The sequence below is a fragment of the Rhinopithecus bieti genome, unplaced genomic scaffold (genome assembly GCF_001698545.2).
Source record: "Rhinopithecus bieti isolate Rb0 unplaced genomic scaffold, ASM169854v2 scaffold_5626, whole genome shotgun sequence".
In the NCBI taxonomy this organism is placed as follows: Eukaryota; Metazoa; Chordata; class Mammalia; order Primates; family Cercopithecidae; genus Rhinopithecus; species Rhinopithecus bieti.
The window spans coordinates 8048547-8070801 of NW_016805666.1; the positions used below are offsets into that span (position 1 = coordinate 8048547).

General features: G+C 52.2%; 1 protein-coding gene across 1 annotated transcript; it reads right to left on the reverse strand.

The window, feature by feature from the left end:
* Nucleotides 1–6432: 6432 nt before the first annotated feature.
* LRRC15 (leucine rich repeat containing 15) lies at nucleotides 6433–16574 on the reverse strand. The gene is made up of 2 exons (XM_017873461.1): nucleotides 16531–16574; nucleotides 6433–8197 (listed from the first exon to the last, which is right to left on the reverse strand). The coding sequence occupies exon 2, from the start codon at nucleotides 8190–8192 to the stop codon at nucleotides 6651–6653; it is 1542 nt and encodes a 513-aa protein (XP_017728950.1). The 5' UTR covers nucleotides 8193–8197; nucleotides 16531–16574; the 3' UTR covers nucleotides 6433–6650.
* Nucleotides 16575–22255: the final 5681 nt, after the last annotated feature.

Consider the following 22255-nt stretch of genomic DNA (forward strand, 5'->3'; position numbering starts at 1 on the left):
TGTGGTGAGTGGGTGTGAGTGCACTGAGTGTGAGTGTGAGGGTGTGTGGTGTGTGTGTGGTGTGTGGTGAGTGGGTGTGTGTGTGGTGTGTGGTGTGTGGTGAGTGGGTGTGAGTGCACTGAGTGTGAGTGTGAGGGTGTGTGGTGTGTGGGTGTGTGAGTGTGCACTGTGTGTCGATGTGTAGTGAGCATACAAGTGGGTGTGAGTGTGCACTGAGTGTGAGAGTGAGGGTGTGTAGGTGTGTGCTGAGAGCGCAGGAGTGGGTGTGTGAAGGTGTGCAGAGTGAAGGGGTGACCTGGACGAGCAAATCTAAGATCGTTTCAGTGCCAGGAGTCTACCATTTAAAGTAGACTGATGGCTTTTTCACTCATTGCGTGGTATTTTTCTCACGCTTTTTATGAGTGCAAAATAATGTTTCTTTTGCACGTGAGCTGATTGCATCAGCCAAACTGCAAAGGTCTAATAGGGTGTGGCAAGGAAGTGTGTTTCAGTGGCGATATACCACAAATGCACCTGGCAGAGGAGAGCAGGAGCCTCTCGGATGGAGAAAGGCGGTGAACAAAGTGTGCCCAGCTCCCCCTCGGCGGCCCCCAGGCTGGCAAGGGCGGGACAGTGGCTGGGAAAAATGGCTTGCATGGGGGCACTCACAAGCAGGCCTGGGAAGAGCCTGGCACTGCCCTGTACTCAAGGTTCTCAAGCCATCCACACTCACCTCCAGCAACACCGTTTGTCCATTGGTCAACGTGGCCTGGTGAATAAGAGAAATTTGGCATTGGGCAGATCTGGGTTTGAATTCTGACTCTTCAACTAACTAGTCAGTCCTTAGACAAGTGATTTAATCTCTACAAGCCTCTGCATTCTCGTCTGCGGAATGGGTGTGGCAGAAGGTCTGGGGAGGTAAGAGAGAGAGAGAGAGAGACAGAGAGAGAGAGCGTGTGTGTGTGGGGGGGGGGGTGAAACATCTGTGGAAGGGGACTTGCATTAAAAATTCCAAGGATTGGCCAAGCGAGGTGGCTCACGCTTGTAATCTCAACACTTTGGGAGGCCGGGCGGATCACGAGATCAGGAGATCGAGACCATCCTGGCCAACGTGGTAAAACCCTGTCTCTACTAAAAATACAAAAATTAGCTGGGCGTCGTGGTGCATGCCTGTAGTCCCAGCAACTAGGGAGGCTGAGGCAGGAGAATCGGTTGAACCCAGGAGGCGGAGGTTGCAGTGAGCCGAGATCGTGCCACTGCACTCCAGCCTGGCAACAGAACGAGACTCTGCCTCAAACAAACAAATAAAACAATCCAAAGATTTTCTGAAAGAGAAAGGATGGAGATTCTAACTCCTTTCCCCATTATCCAAAATTCCAGAAAGCTGTTTGCGTGTACTGAGGTTCAGTGGCTAGGGAAGGACCAAGCCCCGCGCCACTCATTGAAGGGGCCCAGCCCTGTAATATGGTGAACATGACTGACCCCTGTCGGGCTTAATCTCCTAAGACAGGCTTCCACCTGGCAGAAGGGATCTAAGGCGCTAAAGAGTCCAGGTAAATATGATTGGAAGCCCTTTTCCTGGGTGTAATCGTGGGATAAAGGGACAGGGACAGCAGATCACCCCTCTCTTAACTGCTGGGCCTGCACCAGCAGCTGTGGCACCCCTGGAACCCAGAGGCCTGAGGGAGTTCTGGGGATGCCTGGACACTTGGAGGGAGTCACCTTCCTTCAGATAGTGTCGCCTGAGAGCCTGGAACTTCCTGAGCCTGGTGCTAAGTACTTATCGGAGTCCAGAGGTGTGCAAGCTAGTCCTGCCACCTGCCTGCGTGTATGTGTGTGTGTGCATACACGCGTGTGCTTTGAACAAACGCTGACTGAATGTCAGTGCCTTCCTGGTGGCATAAAAGAACTAGCCTGGGAGCCTGAGGCCTGGGTTGCAGGGCTGGCTCAGCCACTGGCTTACTGGGTGACTATAGGACCTTCATTTCCTGTCTTGAGCTCCTTTTCCTCATCTGTAAAATGGGTTGAACTTATTCTTCAGGTCTTTTCCAGTCACGGTGGCCTATAGATACCATTTGTTATTTTCTTTTTGGTCCCTACTCATTTTCTTTTCTTTCTTTCTTTCTTTTTTTTTTTTTTTGGAGATGGAGTCTCGCGCTGTCTCTCAGGATGGAGTGCAGTGGCACCATCTCGGCTCTGCCTCCCAGGTTCAAGCAATTATCTTGCCTCAGCCTCCCGAGTAGCTGGGATTACAGGCACACACCACTATGTGCAGCTAATTTTTGTATTTTTAGTAGAGATGGGGTTTTGCCATGTTGGCCAGGCTGGTCTTGAACTCCTGACCACCCACCTTGGCCTCCCAACGTGCTGGGATTACAGGTGTGAGCCACCGCACCTGGCCTCCCACTCACTTTCCAAAGGCCTATTCTCAGCCCAGAATCTGCTTTCTGTGAGGATCTGTCCAGTTCAACCTTGCACAAACATAGCAAGAGCAGAATCCACAGGTGTGAGATCCCCTACCCAAGACGTTCATAGAGAACACACACAGCCCATGTAAAGTATTTATTGTTGATTCTGTACACCAAATGTATTACAAGCAGCATCCAGCAGAAGACAGACCCCCAACCCTGCCCACCAGGGCTCACACTCTACAAAACCCTGAGGGCCTAGAAATCTCTAAATGCATCGCCAAGCACTGGGGTTGATTTGCAGTAATTCTCTAAGCAAGGCAAACATGATCTACTTTTGAAGGCAGCATGAAGGCAGAGGGTTGGCGAGAACAATCTCTCCTTAAGAGAAGCAGAAACCTGGGGCAGAAGGAGTTTTACCCGGAAGTGGCTTGCCAGCCCACCCTCTCGGAACCACAGCAGTGGCTTCCTTCCCAAGGCCACCACTGCCTTCCCAACAACCCGGAACCAGCTCTGACTGTGGGATCTGGGACAGAATCTTTTGAGTGGTTTACAGCTAAAAGCTAGGATACATCTAACATCTGTCGACCAACTCTGGTTCCCGAGTTATCTCTAGCTGTCTGTTCTCTGTAAACTTCTTGAGTTTGGAAATTCTTTCCCAACAGCTTTACGTTGGCATCTGAAAGGTTGTGGAAATTGTATCCATGAAAAGTTCTAAGAGCTCTCCTATCTCTAAATTCTAAGGAGGAAGAATAATATACGTACAGCCCAATTCCCATGAGAGGGACCAGCTATTCTATTCTTTAAGGGGTGGATGAGTTTATTTTTTCCTGTAGTTACAAAGCTTTTGATCTATATGGTGCCAAGTGAGGTTCCGATGACCAAGACTTTGGAGAGCAACAGGGGAACGGCTTCCATTTTCTTTGGTTTAATGACGAGCCAAGACAAGCCATGAGCTCTTGTACAAAGTTCGAAGAGATAAATAAAACTCCCAGCCTATTGAATACCATGCAGAAGAGCAAGTGCCTCTGTACCCCATCACAAGCTGGTAGAGGTGGCACTCCTACCGCAGGGGTGCTGAGGGCTAGAGAGAGAATCCACACCCAGTGCTTTGAAGGGTACCTGTGCACAGTAAGCCCTCTTAAAAAATAGTGGTTCTCATTGGCTTTTGTCGTCTTTTCTCCAACACTGACTCCCAGCTCCCAATCCAGATGGGCATGGGACTGTCAAGGAGCTGTAAACAGAGGGGAAAAGTGCACTGAACTCTGTACCCTACTCCAGCTTTCTGGGGGACCAGCCGGCTCATTCCAACCCTGAGAATTGAGCAAATGCATCATCCTGTTGGAAAGGAGACTCCACTCAGCTTTTCTTGTAGTTCCCTAGCCAGGCAACATGGTGCAGAGAGGTTGAAGGGCCCACTGAAGAAAAGGAGGCCCAATGGCTCCATCCAACTACTCTGATGGGAGAAAGAAAGAGGCAAGAGGTTCACATAAAGGGGCCCTTACCCCTCACCTATGGTACTCCTGGGTGGTGTCCTCTGAGGACAGAGGCCCTCAGGTCAGCCTCTGGGCTGGAGAGGAAGGTGTTCCAATGTCATGGCTACTGCCAGGAATACCAGGGGTTCTGGGTTAAGATTGGCAGGGCCCACTGGATGAGGAGGCCTCCCACGTCTCTCCAGTCCTGGCCCACGTGCCTATGCACAGAGACATCTGGAGGCCACTCACAGGAGCACCCAACAGGTCTGGAGACGAGGAATGTGGGCAAACCCATGCTTCCTATCTGGAGGGGTATGGGCCGGGCTGTCTCTGTTGGCACAGCAGGCCACCATCAGCGGGTGACGCTCATGTGCCATGCTCTGGGCTCACTTCCTGTTGGCCCTGGCAAGGCTTGGTGCATGTCCTCCGGGTACTACCAATAGTTTGGAAATGCCCTGGGGACCCAGATTTGCCATGGGGAGATGACATCTCTTGTCTCTAACCGGCCTCATCTCTCCTAGTTCCTTGGGACAGAGGGTGAAAAGCTACAAAGTGCACTATAGTTTGCAAACATCCCTCTGGACCCTTTTTGTGCAGGAAGTGGAAGGGAAACGTGGCCAGCGCTGTGCTCCGATCCTGGGGGATGTCACAGTGTCTTGCGGAGCGGGGAACTAGTCAGAGCCCGTCAGGATTGGTGGTGGATTTCCAAGTCCCCGCGGAGTCAGCCGAAGTTCTTTCCTGGGCAGACATGGAGACCCGAAATTCTCCATTTCACTGTAAACTGGGCCAGTTGTCCGGAGAAAGCCACATGTTGCCATGAGCCTAACTTCTTGAGCACCATGTGAATATGTTTGTAGCAGGAAGGCCAGAGAAAGCAGGCATTCGTGTGACTGTGACTCGAGGAGGAGAGTAACACTGGAGCAAACAACTCAACTCCTAACCAGACCACATGCAAGAGGAGCTCCAGGGAGCCCCCAGACCCAGTGTGACCTGCCCGTTGTACCCCTGTGTTGCCTGCTGTAAGTGAGATGCTGAAGTTTAGCGGCCAGCTGACTGTGATGCTGACGGAGAATTTTACCATATTAGAAAGACACTGGATTCCGTTACACTTGGTTTTCAATTAAAGGATCTCATCTCTGAGCTATTTCACTTCCCCTAAGTGAAGAATGAAAATTAAAAACAGATACAGGCATGTCATGCCCATAAAAGGCTCCAGGCGGAGGGGCCTCCGATGAGCCACAGACAGCTTGCTGGCAGGGAAGGGGGTGTGGCTGCACGGACCTCTGCAGATAGGAATGCTTCTGACCTGGCCAGCCAGGGTGCCCCAGGTTTCAGGGTCTCCAGATTTAATCAGATCTCCTGTGCAGGCCGGAGTCTCCCACCCTGTCCACAGCCACATATTCTCCTCCACCCCTGGCCACTGGGCTTTTGCACAGGCTGGCTGTGGGGACACCATCCTGGCTCACGGGGAGCAGGTCCTAGGTAAGTCCATCTCCAGAAGCCCCGGTCTCCTCTGGGAAAAGCCCAGGATGGGGGATATTGGTGATGCTCTGTGTCTGGGTCTGAATGCTGATTACACAGGTATGTTCAGTTTGTGAAAATCCACCAAGCTGTACCCACTTTTCTGCACATACGCTTCAATTAAAAATTTTAAAACAAAACTCTAGGGGTGAACACAAGGACCCCCAGGCACCAGATTTCTTTCTCTATCCTGTACCAATAAGCTGATTTTAATGTTTTTAGAATTCCAAAATCCTACATGATTTCATTCCTTAAAGGGCTAAAGTTTTCAAAGCAAAGTTTGCAGTTTGGAAAGATCCTTCTCTAAAAGGCTGAGCTTGCTGTGCTGGGGTCTTGCTTCCTTTTCCAGATAAAAATCACAAGTGAGATGCTGATGACGGCTCTGTCTCCAGGAACTGAGCGGCATGATTTTCCTTCTCTCTTTCACAGCATCTCCAAAATCAGGCTGCTTGACGGCTCCTAAGAAACCAGTTAAATGGTTTGAAGTCTTCTTTGAGGAGAGAACTCACCCTGCCTTCAGGAGCAGAAAATCAAGGGGAGAACTTTCATTTGAGGGGACATGCTGGGTCAAGCCATAGCACAAACAAGAGGAACAAAAGAAGGGAAATCAACTTACATAATACTTAGGCGAGAGGGGCTATCTCGGCGGAGAACTATTCCCACGAAGTGAGCAGGCTGTGGACTAACTGAGTCTACAGAGGCCAGGAAGGGGCCTGGGCTCAGGGAAGGCTGTTCTTGGAGGACAGGTGGGGAGGATTTGGAGGAGGAGCCCTCTTGAAGGAAGCCCAGGGGGTATGAATCAGAAATCCCCAGGGCTTTTGCCATGGCCAGTTGAATCTATCTTCCTGATTGTACGAAGGTCCGGCACGACCTGCTTCTCTACGGGAGAATCAGGCAGGTCAGGAAGAGGTAGGCGCACCTTTCTCTAGGGCCAGAAAGAATAATCACGGGAAAGCTCCATGGACCCAGGGGTGGAGGCAGAAAGATGAAGTTCTCAGGTCCTCCAGTCCCATCATTCCCCAGCCCTGTTCCAGCCTGCCTCTTTAACACTCGTTGGGTGCCTTCATCTGCATCAGGACGGCTTGGCTTCTCTTCTTGCAGCAGCAACAGCCGATGCAGGCAGCCAGGGAGCAGGCCAGGGCAACAATGCCAATGACAATGGCGGCAATGGCCAGCCCGCTCTGGGCCTGGGTCATGCCCCAAACGCTGCGGTCATCAGTGACCTGAATGCGTAGTCAGATCGGTGTTTAGTCTTCCCAGGGCTTGGTTAGCTCAGTGTTAGGGAAGAAGAGGGATGGATGTGGCTGTCAGGATAACTTGATGGTGTCTGGGTACCATGACGTTTCCGGGTACTAGGCCACCTCGGGGGGACATGGGACACTCGGACAGCAAGAAACGTTGACATTTGATGATAATGAGGGACTGGCTCGGGGCATTTGGCTTGGCTGAACACCAGGCACAGTGGTTCCGTCCCTAACCTAGGCTGGTTGAGCAGGAGCCAGTTGCGGAGTGGAAGGATGTCTGAGTCACACCTCCAGGGATTGTCATACAGCCGCAGCTCACACAGTTTTCCCAGGTGATCGAAGATGCCGAGGGGCAAGTTCTCCAGCTGGTTGTTCTGCAGCTGGATGGTCATGAGGCCATTGACATTGGCAAAGATATTCCCTGGGAGCTGTCTGAGGCGGTTGTTCTGCAGGGAGATATTCTGCAGGTTGGCCAACATGCGGAAGACGTTCCCGTCCAGGTCCTGCAATGCGTTGGTGTGGAGGGACAGCTCCCGAAGCTCCGTGAGCCCGTTGAAGGCACCCGGGGAGATGAAGCTGATCTGGTTGCGGCTAAGAATCAGGACCTGCAACTGGCGGAGGTTGCTGAAGACATTGTCGGGTAGAGAAGTGATATGGTTGTCATAGAGCCAAAGCTCCCGCAGGTTGGGCATGGGCCCGAAGATCCCCGGAGAGAGCTCCTTCAGGGAATTCCCAAAGAGGGTAAGACGGTTGAGCTGGGGCAGCTGCATGAAGATGCTGGGCGGCAGCTGGGAGATGTGGTTGTTGGACAGGTAGAGTCTCTGGAGGTTGTGGTTGTTGCGGAAGAGACCAGGGGAGAGCAGCCCGATCTGGTTCTGCTGCAGAGCCAGTTCCTGCAGGTTGACAAGCCCATCAAAAGTGCCCATGGGGATATCCGTGAGCCTGTTCTCATAGAGCCGGAGGACCTGGAGGTTGCCCAGGTGCTGGAAGACCCTAGGTGAGATGTGGGTGAGGCTATTCTTGCCCAGATTGAGCTTCGTGAGTCCCACCAGGTGGTCAAAGGCTCCGTCGGGTATGTATTCCAGGTGGTTGCCATGCAGCTGCAGCTCCTTGAGGTTGCTGCACTGGGAGAAGTGGGCCGGCTGGATCTGCACCAGCTGGTTACTGGACAGAAGGAGGGACTCGAGGCTGTCCAGGCCCTGGAAGAGGCCGATGGGCAGAACCTGCAGCTTGTTGTTGGCGAGGCTGAGATAGCGCAGTGAGCCCAGGTTTCGGAAGGCCCCGGGCATGATGTGTGACAGTTCATTCTTCTCAATCCTCAGGGCGATGAGGGCTGAGATATTGAGGAACGGGGACTCACTGAGTTCAGTGATGTGTGTGTTGAGGATCTGCAGGCTCATGGCGTTCCAGGGCAGAGGGGTGGGTACGGCCACAATGCGTGCCCCGGTGCACTCCACCTGGGAGGCCCTGGAGCAGGTACACTCACTAGGGCAGCCATAGTAGGCCAACCCTGCACCCCAGGCTTGGCAGCCCACCAGCAAAAGGAGATAATGCTTCAGTAGCATAGCCTCTGCAGGGGGAGAGAGCACACGTTAGTCAGGGTCCCCTAACCAACACTGGCAAGTTTTAAGCCAACATCAACTTGCCGTGCCAACGCTGGCTTGGCTTTGAACCCCATCATCACATGCTGAATTCATGCTCCATCTGCTCTGGCCAGCAAGCCTCTGCACCTCTGCCCCTGCCTTTCTGCTTCCATGTCTTTGCCCAGGCAATTCTCCCTACCTGGAGTGCGCCTTGTGCTTATACAAAATTGTCCCATGCTTCCAAGTCCAGCTCCAGGGCAATCACCTTTAGGACACTTCCCAGATTCCATGAGTCAATCAGTTACCCTTCCATGAAGTCATCTTCCCAGCCTCCATCATTGGCCATGCCACGGTGGCCTTGGATGCATTCACTGTCCCTGTCTGTCTCCTTCCCCAGCCAATATTCTTTCCATGGACAAGGAATTCATCTTTCATCCCTACAGGTTCCTTAGGGCAGGAACTGTATCTTACCTACTTACCTACAGGTTCTTAGGGCAGGAACTGTATCTTATTCATCTTTGTATCCCTCACATCATCTGAATGTGCTGGTTAAACACAGCCTTGTCAGGAGGAACACGGAGACAATGGGAACAAATACATAGGGCTGAACCTGGGGGAAGATGGTGAGGCCACAAGCACGGTGGCCTGCCGGGAGGTGCAGCAGCAGCAGAGTTAGGACCACAGAGCTAGGATCTGCCTGAAAGACTACAGTGGAAGCAGCTCTTCCTCACCCTCGCCTGGGCCTGCCCCGCCCAGCCCATGACCACCAACCATCACTTAGCCATCTGTTAACCCTTTCACCTGTGATTCATCTAGGTCGAATGCAAACCACCCTCCCAGGAAAAGGAAATGACGTGTCTGCACCACGTCCTGCCTTGCTGGGAGAGGCTGCTGTGGCTTAGCTGACGCCTGAAGCTAGTCTTGTGGGTATAAGTCCCAGTTTCCACAAGAAACACTGCGGTGTCCTTGAGTAAGTTTCAGAAAACCTACTGAGATGTACTTTGAGCTACAGGATGGTAGGTCAGACGTGGTGATGTTCTGAAGTGGAGGTAAGTTCATGGAAATGTTGGTGTTTGAAATCACTGATGACAATGACATATATAACTCTGTGTGTGTGTGCGCACGTGTGTGTGTAAAATGTAGAGATATGGGACATGGGTGCCGGTCCCTATATGAATATTTAAGGAGCACCAGTAGTTTCACCTTGAATGAAGCTTGAGGCCTGCCAGCTTCAGCTCCCTCGTGTGTGAAGAGGGACAGTAACTCCTGCCCCACTCTTGGGGCTGTTGTGAGGAGCGAATGGGGAAAGGATGCAGGGCCATCCCGGCCAGTGCTGTGCAAATGCGTGCCGTTGTTCCACGCTTGAACACAGCATGGACCCTATAGACTCCTAAAGCCAGGAGGGCCTCAAAGTGCTTGGTCTTGGCATCCGTAGTCAAGGGACTAAGAATTTCTGTGTATATGTGAGAGTATCTCCAACTTCCACCAAAGGTTCAAAGATCCAAACTCCCGGAAGATTCAGCAGTCACTGCTGGCCACTCATTTCCATCACTTTATGGGGATGCAAGAAGCAAGGAAAGGCCTCTGAGCTTAAAGCCCAGGTCTCCAGACCCCTAGGGAAGTACTTCGAGTGTTAATGCTATGCCTCCCTTTCCATGAGCAAAATTCCTGAGTCAGAGAAAGGAATTTCAAATGACGGCATAGAAGCCATCAATGGTTGGGTAACGAAGGTATTTATCTGGTCTCTGTTTGTGGCTCTGAATTCATGGGGTCTGGAACCTGGCCCACGTCTCAGAGTAACTCAGGCTTCCCAATTTGGCCTCAGCCCCACGCATCCCTTCCCTGCCCTTCCCCAACAAGCTTACTCTGAGATAAAAACCTAAGCCCATTCCCCAACCACACAGACCTTGATTTTTTTTTTTTTTTTTTTTTTTTTTTTTGAGACAGAGTCTGTCCCCCAGGCTGGAGTGCAGTGGCACAATCTCTGCTCACTGCAACCTCCACCTCCCAGGTCCAAGCCATTCTCCTGCCTCAGCCTCCTGAGTAGCTGGGATTACAGGCGCCCACCACCACACCTGGCTAACTTTTGTATTTTTAGTAAAGACGGGGTTTCACCATGTTGGTCAGGCTGGTCTCAATCTCCTGACCTCGTGATCCACCCGCCTCGGTCTCCCAAAGTGCTGGGATTACAGGCGTGAGCCACCGCGCCCAGCCGAGACCTTAATTTGTTTATTTGTTCACAGCCTATGCAAGCCCTGACCTGTCATACTTTTCTGTTAAGAACTTGACTAAGTATATAGAACAATGGAAATAAGAAAGGAAAAAGAATACCTGTCCAATGGCATCTAGATGCAAAGGAATGGGGCCAGATTACGCTAGGGACATATCTAAAAAAATAAATTTATATCAATAAATGTCAGGTCCAGAAGCTGACAACAGAAAATGAGCTGCCTAAAGAGAGTGCACAAAAAAAAAAAAAGTAGCTCAATATTCACCCTAGGAGAAGACTTAGGACTTTTTACTAACGACAACAAAGGAAGGAGGCTGCCCACAAAAGCTAGTGTGGTCTGAGACTGGATTAATAGAAGTATCACATGTGGAAAAAAGGAGGTGATGGTCTCACCCTACACTGCCCTGACACGGCCACACCTATAGTGCTGGGCTCAGTTCCACTCTGAACTTCAAAAGGCTAATGACAAACTGACCTCCTGAAGAATTCTAGAGGATGGTGAGGGGGTCTAGAAAGCAAAACGTCTGAGCATCCATTGAAGGAACTGTGTCAGCACCCTAAGACATGGTGAGAAAAAAATTAAATTAAAATTAAAGTGAAGGAGCTGTGGATGAATAAATAACCAGAGGAAGAAATGCTGTGAGGAACCATAGTCACTTTTCTAGCATTCCTGAAGGGCTGCCACGGGATACGGAAAGAACCCGGCTCAGTGTGGCTCCAGAGGTCAAACGGGTGTGGAAGTTATAGAGGAGCAGATTTCAGTTCACCACGGAAGACAGCCTATCCAGAGTCAAAATGGGCAACCTCACAGAGGAGTAAGCTCTCTGTCACCGGAAGCAATCCAGCAGAGGCTAAAGCAGCCACTTGGTAAGCCAGCTGTAGAGAAGATTCTCATGCCTGGTAGGGCATTGGACCGGAAGACAACTGGTGTCCTGTCCATTCCTAAGATCTTAGGATTCTAAGGCTGAGTTCCAGGGCATGAGAAAACAATCTGTCCACCAAGACAGCGGTGCCTGTGCTCTTAGGCGTCTGTGTGGGCAGCGGGTATTTGCCCATCTCTTTGGTGGAAGTGTATGTGAGATATTTACTGCCTGGGCTGACGTACAAAAGGTGGAGCTTGAAATGCTCCTGGAGACAAGCTAGCTGGCGCTTATATTTGATATACACTCATATACCCAATGTGCTTCAAATGGTGTCACAGCCCAAGTGTCAGAGACTAAATTAAGTGCACGTCACCTGGCCAGCCCAGGGCAATCTTGAGTTTCCCATCTATAAATGGCAGTGTAGGACGAGGCACCCTCTGAGGACCCATCTTTATGTGGCTTTCTCTGAGTCTGCACTCCCCAGCTGGGGAGGGGCATCAAGCCAGTCCAGGAAGGGCTTGTGCCAGGGGAAGGTGCCTCTTGACCTGGGAGGACTGCAGAGATAATTCCCTACGGGAACAGGGCCACCACTGTCTAAAATGGACCACACTCAGCACGACAAATATTGCAAGAATTTGCAGATTTTCCTCTTTATAAATCCTCACATCTGCAAAGCCCACCCCAGCACCACATGCAGCAGTTTCCTGTTTTCCAGCACTTTTGACTGCTGCGGCTGGCGCCCAGGGCTCCACAGGACCTCCAAAGAGCTCCCCTCAAGCCCAGCTGCAAAGCCCGCAGGGGAGGGAGGGGCCACAGAACCGGGACGGACAGCTGGGCCCTTGGATTCTCAGCGCATGGTGCCAGCTCACGCAGTGGCCTCAGCCTCCAGGAGCCCAGCACATGGAGGCCTAATAGCCCACGCTGCCTGGTGCCGCTTGGCAGCTATGACAGACGGCGGTTAAAGGGCCACAAAGCTGCCCTAATTATAACTTCTCCAGGCAGCCGAGAGCGTCCTCAATCACTTCAGTGACTCAGTCCAGCCCCTGTCCAGCTCCTGGGAAGGGGGAATAGCCTGGCGTCTATCACTGGCCCATGAAGTCAGCAAGCTGAGCAGACAAACCGAAGGACAGCCTGACAGCTCACCTGGGCGCTCTGATGCAGTCCCTCCCCGTGAGCAGAAGCGCACGAACCAGGGCGCTCCGGCTTCGGGTCTCAGCAGAAGCACCATGACTCATGAGCAAACACATAATTAGCCTCGAAGCCCTGGGCTTTGTTGGTTGGTGGGTTGGGACGTTTTTAGTTTAATATCATCATTCACATTCCCTGAACACGAGGTTCCCTGGAAGGAGACTCCTTCTTATTTTAATGCCACAGAGCATAACTTTTGCAGGCAGCCTGGAACACCAACATTCCACTCTGGTTGACACTAAGTTGAAGTGTGAGCCTAGGGCAATTCGCCAGGCCTCAGTTTCCCCTTCAGTAAAGACTTCCAAGGGCCCTTGGAGCTCTGCTATCTTCTGATGTGAGGCAGGAAGGAAATTTGGCCTGAAGCCCCTCATGCTCCTCACTTCGTTTCCGCAGAGGACCTGCTGGACCTCCAGCAGGGCCGCCCGGCCTGGCTCCGGCTTCATGCTGAGGCCTGAGGAACCTGTGCCCATCTTTTCAGGTCCACCTGCCTCCAGGTTTCCCAGCCAGGGCAATCCCACTCAGTAATCAGCATGTCTGCACGCAGCCAATACCTGTTGCCTGGAACCCAGGGACTGGGAGGGGCCTCTGGGAGCTTCTGGTCCTGCCCCCTCCCAGTGCACCCAGGGAAACTGAGACCCAGAGAGGGGCTGTCTCTCCCTGGCCTCTGCCTTCTCCCCACAGAGGGCTACCCAGTCGTGGCCTTGTCTACAGAGAGATGTCACCCAACCAGCCTAAGGGCTCCCAAGGAAGATGTCAGGCTTGGAGCAGCCAGGGTCTGTCCCCACTGCCCACAGCAGGTGTTGTCCTCAATCACGTGCTCACGGGGGCTCAGGCCGGTCGGTCTGCCTGAGAGGCTTGGCCTGAAGCTCAGGCCTCAGTACCTCCAGACCTCCCCATCTCACCAAACATCCCCTCTCCTGGGGCAGCACATAAAATCGCCTGACTTGTTTAACAGAACTGACCTCATAGCGTTGCTGCTGTGAGGATTAAATGAGTTAATGCATGTGAAGCACTTGGGTGAGTTCTTGGCACAAAGTGAGGACCCAATAAACGTTTGTGGCGATCGTTATTTTTGTTGTTGGGTAAAATCAGAATCTCTGGAGACTCCACCCACAGAGATCCTGATCCCTAGGTCTCAGTGGGGCACAGGATTCTGCATGTTTTACAAACTTCCCAAATGACTCCAATGCAGGAGTCCACAGAACATGCTCAGAAACGCCACGTGAGGTCTAGACTAGCCGAGAACCCAGGCTTGGACCTTTCGTCGCTGACCGCTGAGAACAAGAGGACCCAGCATGGGAGAGGCCGCAGGTCCTGCCACAGGCCTGGCCCCACCCTCTACCAATATTTCTCTCTGCATCCCCATTAGGAACTGCGGTTTGTGCTGAGTTGAACCTGGCAATAGAAGCTGCTTCCAGAAACGGTACTTACAGCCTGGAGCATCAGAGGTGCAAGAGCTTTCTGAGTGCACCTAGTCAAACTGTCTGCTCACTTTGTAGCTGGGAAAGCTGAGGGGGTCCCCAGGGAGGAGGGGACTTGCCCAAGGTCACACAGTCCGTTAGAGACTTCTGACACCCGATCAGGGCCCCTAACTACAGAGCTTGGCGAACCCCTGAGCCTCATCACCGGGATTCGGGACCTTGTCAACCACATGCCTGGCAGGGCCTGGGACTGGGGAGGAGGTGGTTTTGCACCCCCCAGCTTAAATCAACTGAGGCTCATACAATCCACCTTCCGCCTGCCCAGCATGATTCGCCAAGGGCAAGTGCTTCTACCGACTACCAGGCTGTGTGGGTTCAGGGATTCCTTCTTTAAGGCTGCTCTGATGCCAGGGTTTGTTCAATTCCACCTGGGTCTCCTGGAGGACTGTAGGGAAGGGAGAGAAGGGACGGGGGGTCACCAGAAGGGGTTGACCCCTGTAATCTCAACAACAAGGCTGGAGATGGAGTCAGGGCTGCAGATGGATTTGTGATGAGGGGTGTGTGGATTTGAAATTGGGACAGCTGCACCTTGACCTGTGTCTCTGCTCAAATGTAGAGGCAGGACCTGGGGCCGAGGTTACAGGCCCCTAATTTGGGAATTTTCCACCCCAAACAGAAAGCATCCTTGAACTCCGAAGCCAGACTGGCCACACCCTCACCGTCACCTTGATCAAGTGGGAAAGCCCACCTCTCATCTCTCACAGCCCTTCAAAGCCAAAATGTTGCTTATTGTTTTAAAAAAGAAAATCGGTTAAAAAGCGCAATTCCTTTCCAGCCCTTCTGTTGGGGATCCTCCCAGGTTTGGCTTCCTACAGAGGCCAGAGCAGGACTGTCATTAGCCTGGCAAGGGTGGCAGGAGACACTGACAAATCGCCCAGCAGAACAGGGAGAACTGCCCAAGAGGGCTCTTATGAGACTAGCCACGGTCTACAAACAGCCCCCTTCTCAGGTGGGCACCTGGGATCCCAAAGTAGAGAGAAATGGATCCGCCCCGATCCAAAAACAGCATCGGAAGCAGATTCTAATTTCTGTGTCCCGAAGCCAAGAGAGGGCATGAAATCTGAAGCAGCAGTGACTCTTTCGTGGTCAGGATTCAGGGCAGCAAATTGCCACGTGTGATCACAGTCTGCTCACTGGCACGACTGAGTTGGGGTGGCTTCTCCCCCATCTCTTCTTATTTCTCCATGGCTGGATCTACTCCTACCCTCGCCTCACCACCCCTCCATTTACTGAGCAAGCTAAGCGAGTGTTCCCTAGCCTGGGGAAGAAGCTTCCACGACCTGACTTTCTGCGGAATCTATCCAGAACTTTCCCCTGGCCCCGACCCCTCTCACATGCCTGCCTCATCACTGCTGAGCCCGCCCAGCTGACTCAAGACCACAGACAAATTGGACTGTCTGGCCCTGAATTTACCCCAGATGTTCAATCTATGCAGAACGAAGGAAGTGCCAGCCATTAGAGAACTTCTAAATTAAGGAGCCAGTGCACCAGCACATTTGAGAGCTGCCCGAGATAAAGTGATGTATCCCAGATAACCTCAAAGGAGAAGCTGGCACGTGGCAGACAGGCACCCAGCACCTGCAGCTGGAGCACACGTGTCGTCCCAGAGAGAGTGCAGCTGCACCAAGGGGATGCACTGGGCCTGGGAGGTGGAATGGCTCTTGCACTTTGGCAGGGGTGGGAGAGTCTTGAAAGTTCTGGTTTTCCACAGTTGGTTTCTTGGCCCCAGGTCCTGCCTCTACATTTGAGCAGAGACACAGGTCAAAGTGCAGCCATCACAATTTCAAATCCACACGCCCCTCATCACAAATCCATCTCCTGCTCTGACTCCTTGCTCAAAGCCACCAGGCTCCACAGAGGCCGACACTTCCAGCAGAAGAGAGGGGAAACTGCCGGCATAGTGTCCCCTAAGCCACACGGTTAGAGCCCGAACAACGCTGAGCCCACGTCTGAATTCCAAACTGGAACTGCAAACCAGGGACCGGCACACCTGCTGAAGTCACACCTGCAGGAATTACGCGTCTATGTAAAGAAGACAGCTCTCTTGCCTGGGAAACCCCCATGAAGGAAAGTCTTGGACAGACCCAAATGCGGGGCAGACCACTGGGGGCCACCAGGGTAAGTGCCAGGAAAGACAGCACAGGCTCAAATAATCTGAGCCTTAAAAAGAAAAGTTCTTCCCCCAGTGGATCTAGATTCCAGAAAGGTCAGTCCAGTGACAAGCGGGTGATAATTTCATCCACTTTCAGCCCACCTTGCTGGTCTCAGACATCTCAGCACCCCAGGATGACATCACGAGCTGCTCAGGGCAAGGGGCCAAGAGACTGCTGAGGCGTCAGCAGAGCGGCTGGTGGTCCTGGTGTCCGGGCAGTGAGGGAGACAGGCTTGTACCCCTCCAAGCGCAGGCTTCTCCTGGCCCTGTCCCGAGAGCATCCCCAGGCCCATGTCAGCCCTGCCCCTTTCTGGGGTCTCCCAGGGGAGCAAGTCCAGCAGAGATGGGAAGCGGCTGGACGGGTCCTCTAAGCAGAGAGGAGGGAGGGGGTGGGTCGCCTACTTACCAGCAGCTCGGCGCCCGCCTGCCGTGGACAAGAGGGAGCCTGAGAGAAGGACGAGGGACGGCTCAAGGCTGCAGCATGAGTGTGGCTTGCCTGAGCTGTCCCGGTATTTAAACTATCCTGGGCATGAGTCACTGCAGAGGGCAGTGTCGGCCCTGGGAGGGGGGACTGTGGGCCACAGTGCAGCGCCTGGATGTCCTGGGCTGGCACTACAGGGGACACACAGCTGGCATCCCTAAATGTAAGGGGTTTGCTTCAACCGTGTTTAAAAGCTCAGGACACGTTTTCCTCTTTCTTTCTTTTCCCCAGTGTTTCACTGCTTTGGCTGCTGTGAGAGAGGAGTTTACAACGACCCTGTAACCCCCTCCCTAAGTGACTGTGGACCCCTGCTGCCCTGCCCCGCCCAAGGAGACATGGACAAGGACCCCGAGAGAGGCATGGGGCAGGATTCAGGGGCATTTCTTTGCTCCTAGAAGTATTGGCAAGTGCTTCTCCCTGTGGTTCTAGAAAACTCATGTATTCTTCTATTTCTTTTTTATTTTAAACTTTTTATTTGGCTTTAAATTTACAGACAATTAACATGATTCACCTGTTGTTAGCATTTTGGAAGAAGCATTTATTTTAGATTCCAAGGAAAAATATAATTATGACCACTGTGTCCCCTTTAAAAACAGCGTTTCCGATTTCCTTGCAATGCTGGGGTCTGTGCCATGACTGCTGCTCTGAGTGGTGCAGGTACACATATCTCTGGCTTGGGGACGGGCAGTCAAGGGGCCTATCTGGGTGTGCGGAGCTTCCCTATGCCCCTCACGTCTGCATTACAGCCCATACCCTGCTGCCTCTGTCTGCCCCTTTCCCCAGTGGGGACAAAACTTTCTATTTGTGGTATCCCCAAAAGGGCCTGGGGAAGAGGATACAGGAGTCATAGTCGGAGGGGTGGGGAGGCTTCCAAACCCCAGCTTCTCCTCCGAGATGGAGCCTCAACAAGGCCTGAACTGCCCCAGGCTGAAGCCAGCCTGCCCTTGCCTGGCTCAGTTTACCCTCTCAGTTAAGTGGGGAGAGTGATATTTACACACAGTGCCTCATGGAGTGCCAAGAGGCTTAATTAATATTTGCGCTGTGCTTTGAGATCTGCGATGAAAGGAAGATATAAAAGTGCGTAGTGTTATTACTGAAATAGTCGCTTGGGTGGCTTGCCATGGTCAAGGCCTACAGCCTGAATCATGCCACATTCCTCCTCACCGTGGCACCGTGATTCAGAGTCAGAAACAAAAAGTATCTGTCCATTAAATAACAGGAGCCCCGGAGGGGCAGGCACTGCTTGGAGTGGCTCCACACAGCTTGTGGCTCCATCCCTTCACCCACCAGCCTTGCTCCCACCTGGAGAACACCTGCCCTCTTACAGCCTTGGTCCCTCCACCTTCCCAAATCAAGTACTTTAACTTTTTTTTGTTTTTGAGACAGAGTCTCACTCTGTCACCCAGGCTGGAGTGCAGTGGCCCGATCTTGGCTCACTGCAGCCTTCGCCTCCTGGGTTCAAGCGATTCTCCTGCCTCAGCCTCCTGAGTAGCTGGGATTACAGGCGTGCACCACCAGTGTGCAGGCCCAGCTAGTTTTTGTAGTTTTAGTATAGACGGGGTTTCTCCATGTTGGCCAGGATGGTCTCAATCTCCTGACCTCGTGATCCACCTGCCTCATCCTCCCAAAGTCCTGGGATTACGGACATGAGCCACTGCGCCTGGCCACTTTAACTTTCTTTCCATTGAACCTGCACGAATAAGAATATCCCTCTTTTTCCTCTTCCGTCCTCCCTAATCCTAGCACCCAGCTTCTCTGTGTCAGGCACTGTGCTGGGAGTGGTGGACAACACAGGGATGAATCGGCTACATTTAAAGATGGCTATTTGGGAAGCACCTGCTGTGAACCAGAGACCCCTTGGGTACCTCACTGCAGCTGTCCATCATTTCACCTCCACCAGCTTTCTCGGCCTCACCATGTGATATTTGGAGGCAGAAAATTCTTCATTGCAGGAGCTGTTCTATGCGTCATAGGAGGCACAACGGCATCCCTGGCCTCTGCCCTCTAGATGCCAGCAGTATCCCCCGATCCAAAAGTAACAAACAAAATGTCTCTAGACATTGCCAAATGTCCCCAGGAAGGGAGAGTTCACACACGCGCGCACACACACACACGCACCACACACTCATGATTGAGAACTACTGATCCGCCAAATAGTCCTATGAGTGGCAGTAATTACCCCCATTTCACAGGCAGAAAAACTGAGGCCCAGGCTTGTTAACTAATTTCCCCGCAGCCACATGCTAAGTGACAGAGCCAGAGTCCAAGCCCAGCCTGTGGGCTCCATGCTATCTGCACACCACTGGCTCCTGTCCTCGGGCACACAACCCCCGTGGACAGAAGTTCAGACAGACGCAGAGCAGCACTGGGAGAAGATGAGAGGAGTGAGGTCACTGACGGACCCTTCCTCAGGGCTCAGCTGGGCGTGGTGGCTCACACCTGTAATCCCAGCACTTTGGGAGGCTGAGGCGGGTGGATCACGAGGTCAGGAAATCGAGACCATCCTGGCTAACACCGTGAAATCCCGTCTCTACTAAAAAATACAAAAAATTAGCTGGGCGAGGTGGCGGCGCCTGTAGTCCCAGCTACTTGGGAGGCTGAGGGAGGAGAAAGGCTTGGACTCGGGAGGCGGAGGTTGCAGTGAGCCGAGATTGCGCCACTGCACTCCAGCCTGGGCGACACAGCGAGAGTCTGTCTCAAACAAAGATGAGCAGGCTCTGGAAGGTGAGGGGAGAGGGTAAAGAAAAACCGTCAGGTCAGAGTGAGCAGGAGAATGTGGCTGGAGCCCAGGCTGTGTGGCAGGGCCTCACTGAGGACTGGGATAACGTCCTCTGGAGGCAGTAGGGAGCCACCAGGAGTGTTGGAGGAGGGAGAGGCCCAGGTGGAGCCATGCTGTAGGAAGTGTGCTGTGGGGGGTGTCCAGCCTTCACAGGGGACTCTCTCTGGCTCTTGTGACAGCACATGGGTTTCCACGCAGTAACCAGGCCATGCAGGACGGAGCAGTCCCCCAGGCCGGGGGTACTGTGGAGATCGGGCTGCAGGACTCCAGGTTTCCGCACATAGAGTCATCTCTTCCCCAGAGAAGCACCTTCTCCTACAGAGACAGCAAGGGAGCACCCCGTCAGCCCCCAGAACAGCCGTTCTGTTCCACTAATGAGGGGAGAGGACATCTATTATTATTGAAAGGAAAAGCCTGATTTACCACCCACAGGCCCTGTAACCTCAGGGCTCACTTTCCAGCCCCCTGGGAGAACCAGAAGAGCCAGGGTTGCCCAGGGCTTCAGGGAACTCTGCTCTCTCCCGCCCTGGAGTGTGTCTCTATTGTAGTTAACAAACACAGAATCGGGCACTGGAGGCCGTGAGACCCAGACTCACCTCTCACCTCGGTGAGGCAGACCCCTCCACAGCACCCTCCATAGCTGGCATTATGAGCCCTGCTCACTTCCCCTCAGGGGTGGGGATGCTGTGACCACACCATTACGTCCCCCGGCAGAATAAAAAAGATGGAAAATGCCGCAGGCTGGTAAGGATGATGGCAGTCTCACATTCTGTTGATGGGAATATAAACTGGTAGACCAATAGCTATCAAAATTCTAAAACCCAGGCATGGTGGCTCACGCCTGTAATCCCAGTGACTGGGGAGGCTCAGGCAAGAGGATCCCTTGAAGCCAGGAGTTTGAGACCAGGCTGGACAGCAGAGTGAGACCCCATCTCTACAAAAAAAAAAAACAAAACAAAACCTCAAAATGTGTAAACCCTCACATACACAGACACGATGGTGCATGTGCACAAAGCGATACGTTCAAGCATGCTCCAGGCAGTACGGCTGGTAGCCACAGATCACCGTGAACAACTCAGATGTCTGTCTGCAGGACAGTGACTGCGCGCATCAGGAAAATCCATACCAAACAGCCAGTTTTAAAAGATGAGACAGATACATCTTTAATTGCAGAAGAAAAACATATCAGATGTATTAAGCATAAAAGCAAGTCACAGATTAATATGTATAATACAATTGCACGTACTGGCTTAAGAAAAAAAGACGTAAATGTACAACTCCTCAGTTATACCTTAACACATGGGAAAGAGCTAGGAGAACAATCTTTTTATTTGTCAATCATGATCACACAAAAAGCCAGAAGATGGTACGAAACATCAGTTTTCCCACTGAATGGCCCTCGGTGCCCTCAGAGTCAGCCTCAGATGGTCATCCAGGGCTCTCTTCTCCGCCTGGTTCCCTCCCACCTCTCTCCTGCCCGGGTGCCCCTCCATCTGCTCTCCCTTCAGGAGGCAGAAAAGGCCATGACAGCCCCAAGGTGCCAAGGGGCAGCCAGTGGTCCCCAGCTCATTCCCAGGGTCCTGGCTATTCTCTGAAGGAGGAATTTTAGGTTGTTCCTCAGAGCAGCGCATCTCAAAGACACACAGGGACCCCTTTTGGCATGCAGACAGCCCCTCGTAACAGGACTGTGCTGGAGCATTCGGCCACCTGAGCCTCTGTGGCTGTATTCCGTTTTATAGAAAACTTCTTTCCCTGACACAGCTTAAGAGGAACAAGAAAGAACAACGCAGGTGAGAGTAATTTCACCCAGCTAAATGGTGTGTGTCTGTCCGCGTGTGTTTGTATCACACATATATACACACACATATGGGTGTCTTTGTCTGTATCTATATATAAATGCATAGAGAAAGATCTAGAAGGACACATACAAAATTGTCACAGCAGTGGGGGCAGGGAGCAGTGATAAACAAGGGTGTTTATAACTATGTGTTGTTTTCTGTTTCATTAAAACAAACATGCATTGCTGAATTATATCTGGTAAGTAATTAGAACAACTATTTTGAAATATAAAAGTAAGGTTCTTTTTTTTTTTTTTTTTTTTTTTGAGATGGACTCTTGCTTTATCTCCCAGGTTGGAGGGCAGTGGTGCGATCTAGGCTCACTGCAGCCTCTGCCTCCCGGGCTCTAGCGATTCTCCTGCCTCATCTGAGTAGCTGGGATTACAGGCACACACCACCAGGCCTGACTAACTTTTTTGTATTTTTAGTAGAGACGGGGTTTGGCCATGTTGCCTAGGCTGGTCTCGATAAGGTTCTATTTTTTACGTCTTTTTCTTAAACTGAAACCTGCCTCCTGGGCCCTCCACACTGGGCTCTCCTCCACCCTTTGGGTTCCATGGTGCCTGCCCTTGCCCATGTGAGCCCATCCGTTCCAAAGCCTTCTCCTCTCCTGCACCCTTGGAACTGCCCCACACAGGCCCTCCCCACAACCGTCCTGATGGGTCGCCAGGGAGCCCCTCATTCACTCAATAACAGCATCCGGTAAGCAGCAGGCCCTGAGCCAGCTGCTGGTGTACAGAAGTGAACCCACTCTGAGGGGCTCAAACACATGAACCATCAGCCTCCAGCATAAGGCCTGTGTGGGATTGGTGCTGTCATTTGATGAGCTTTGGCAAGTGTGTACTGACATGTATCCATCATCATATATCATACGGAGGATGTACACCACACAGAATTTTTTAATGGTAAAGAATGAAACATGTTTATAGACTAAGTGACATGTCTAGTGAAGTCAATGTCTAGTGGAGAAGGAGGGAAAGAAAAGGAGAGGAAAGGAGAGAAGAGAGGAGGGGAGGGGGAGGGGTGAGGAGGG

Coding starts and splice junctions, on each gene's coding strand:
- LRRC15 (XM_017873461.1), bottom strand. CDS start 8,192: ATGCTACTGAAGCATTATCTCCTTTTGCTGGTGGGCTGCCAAGCCTGG.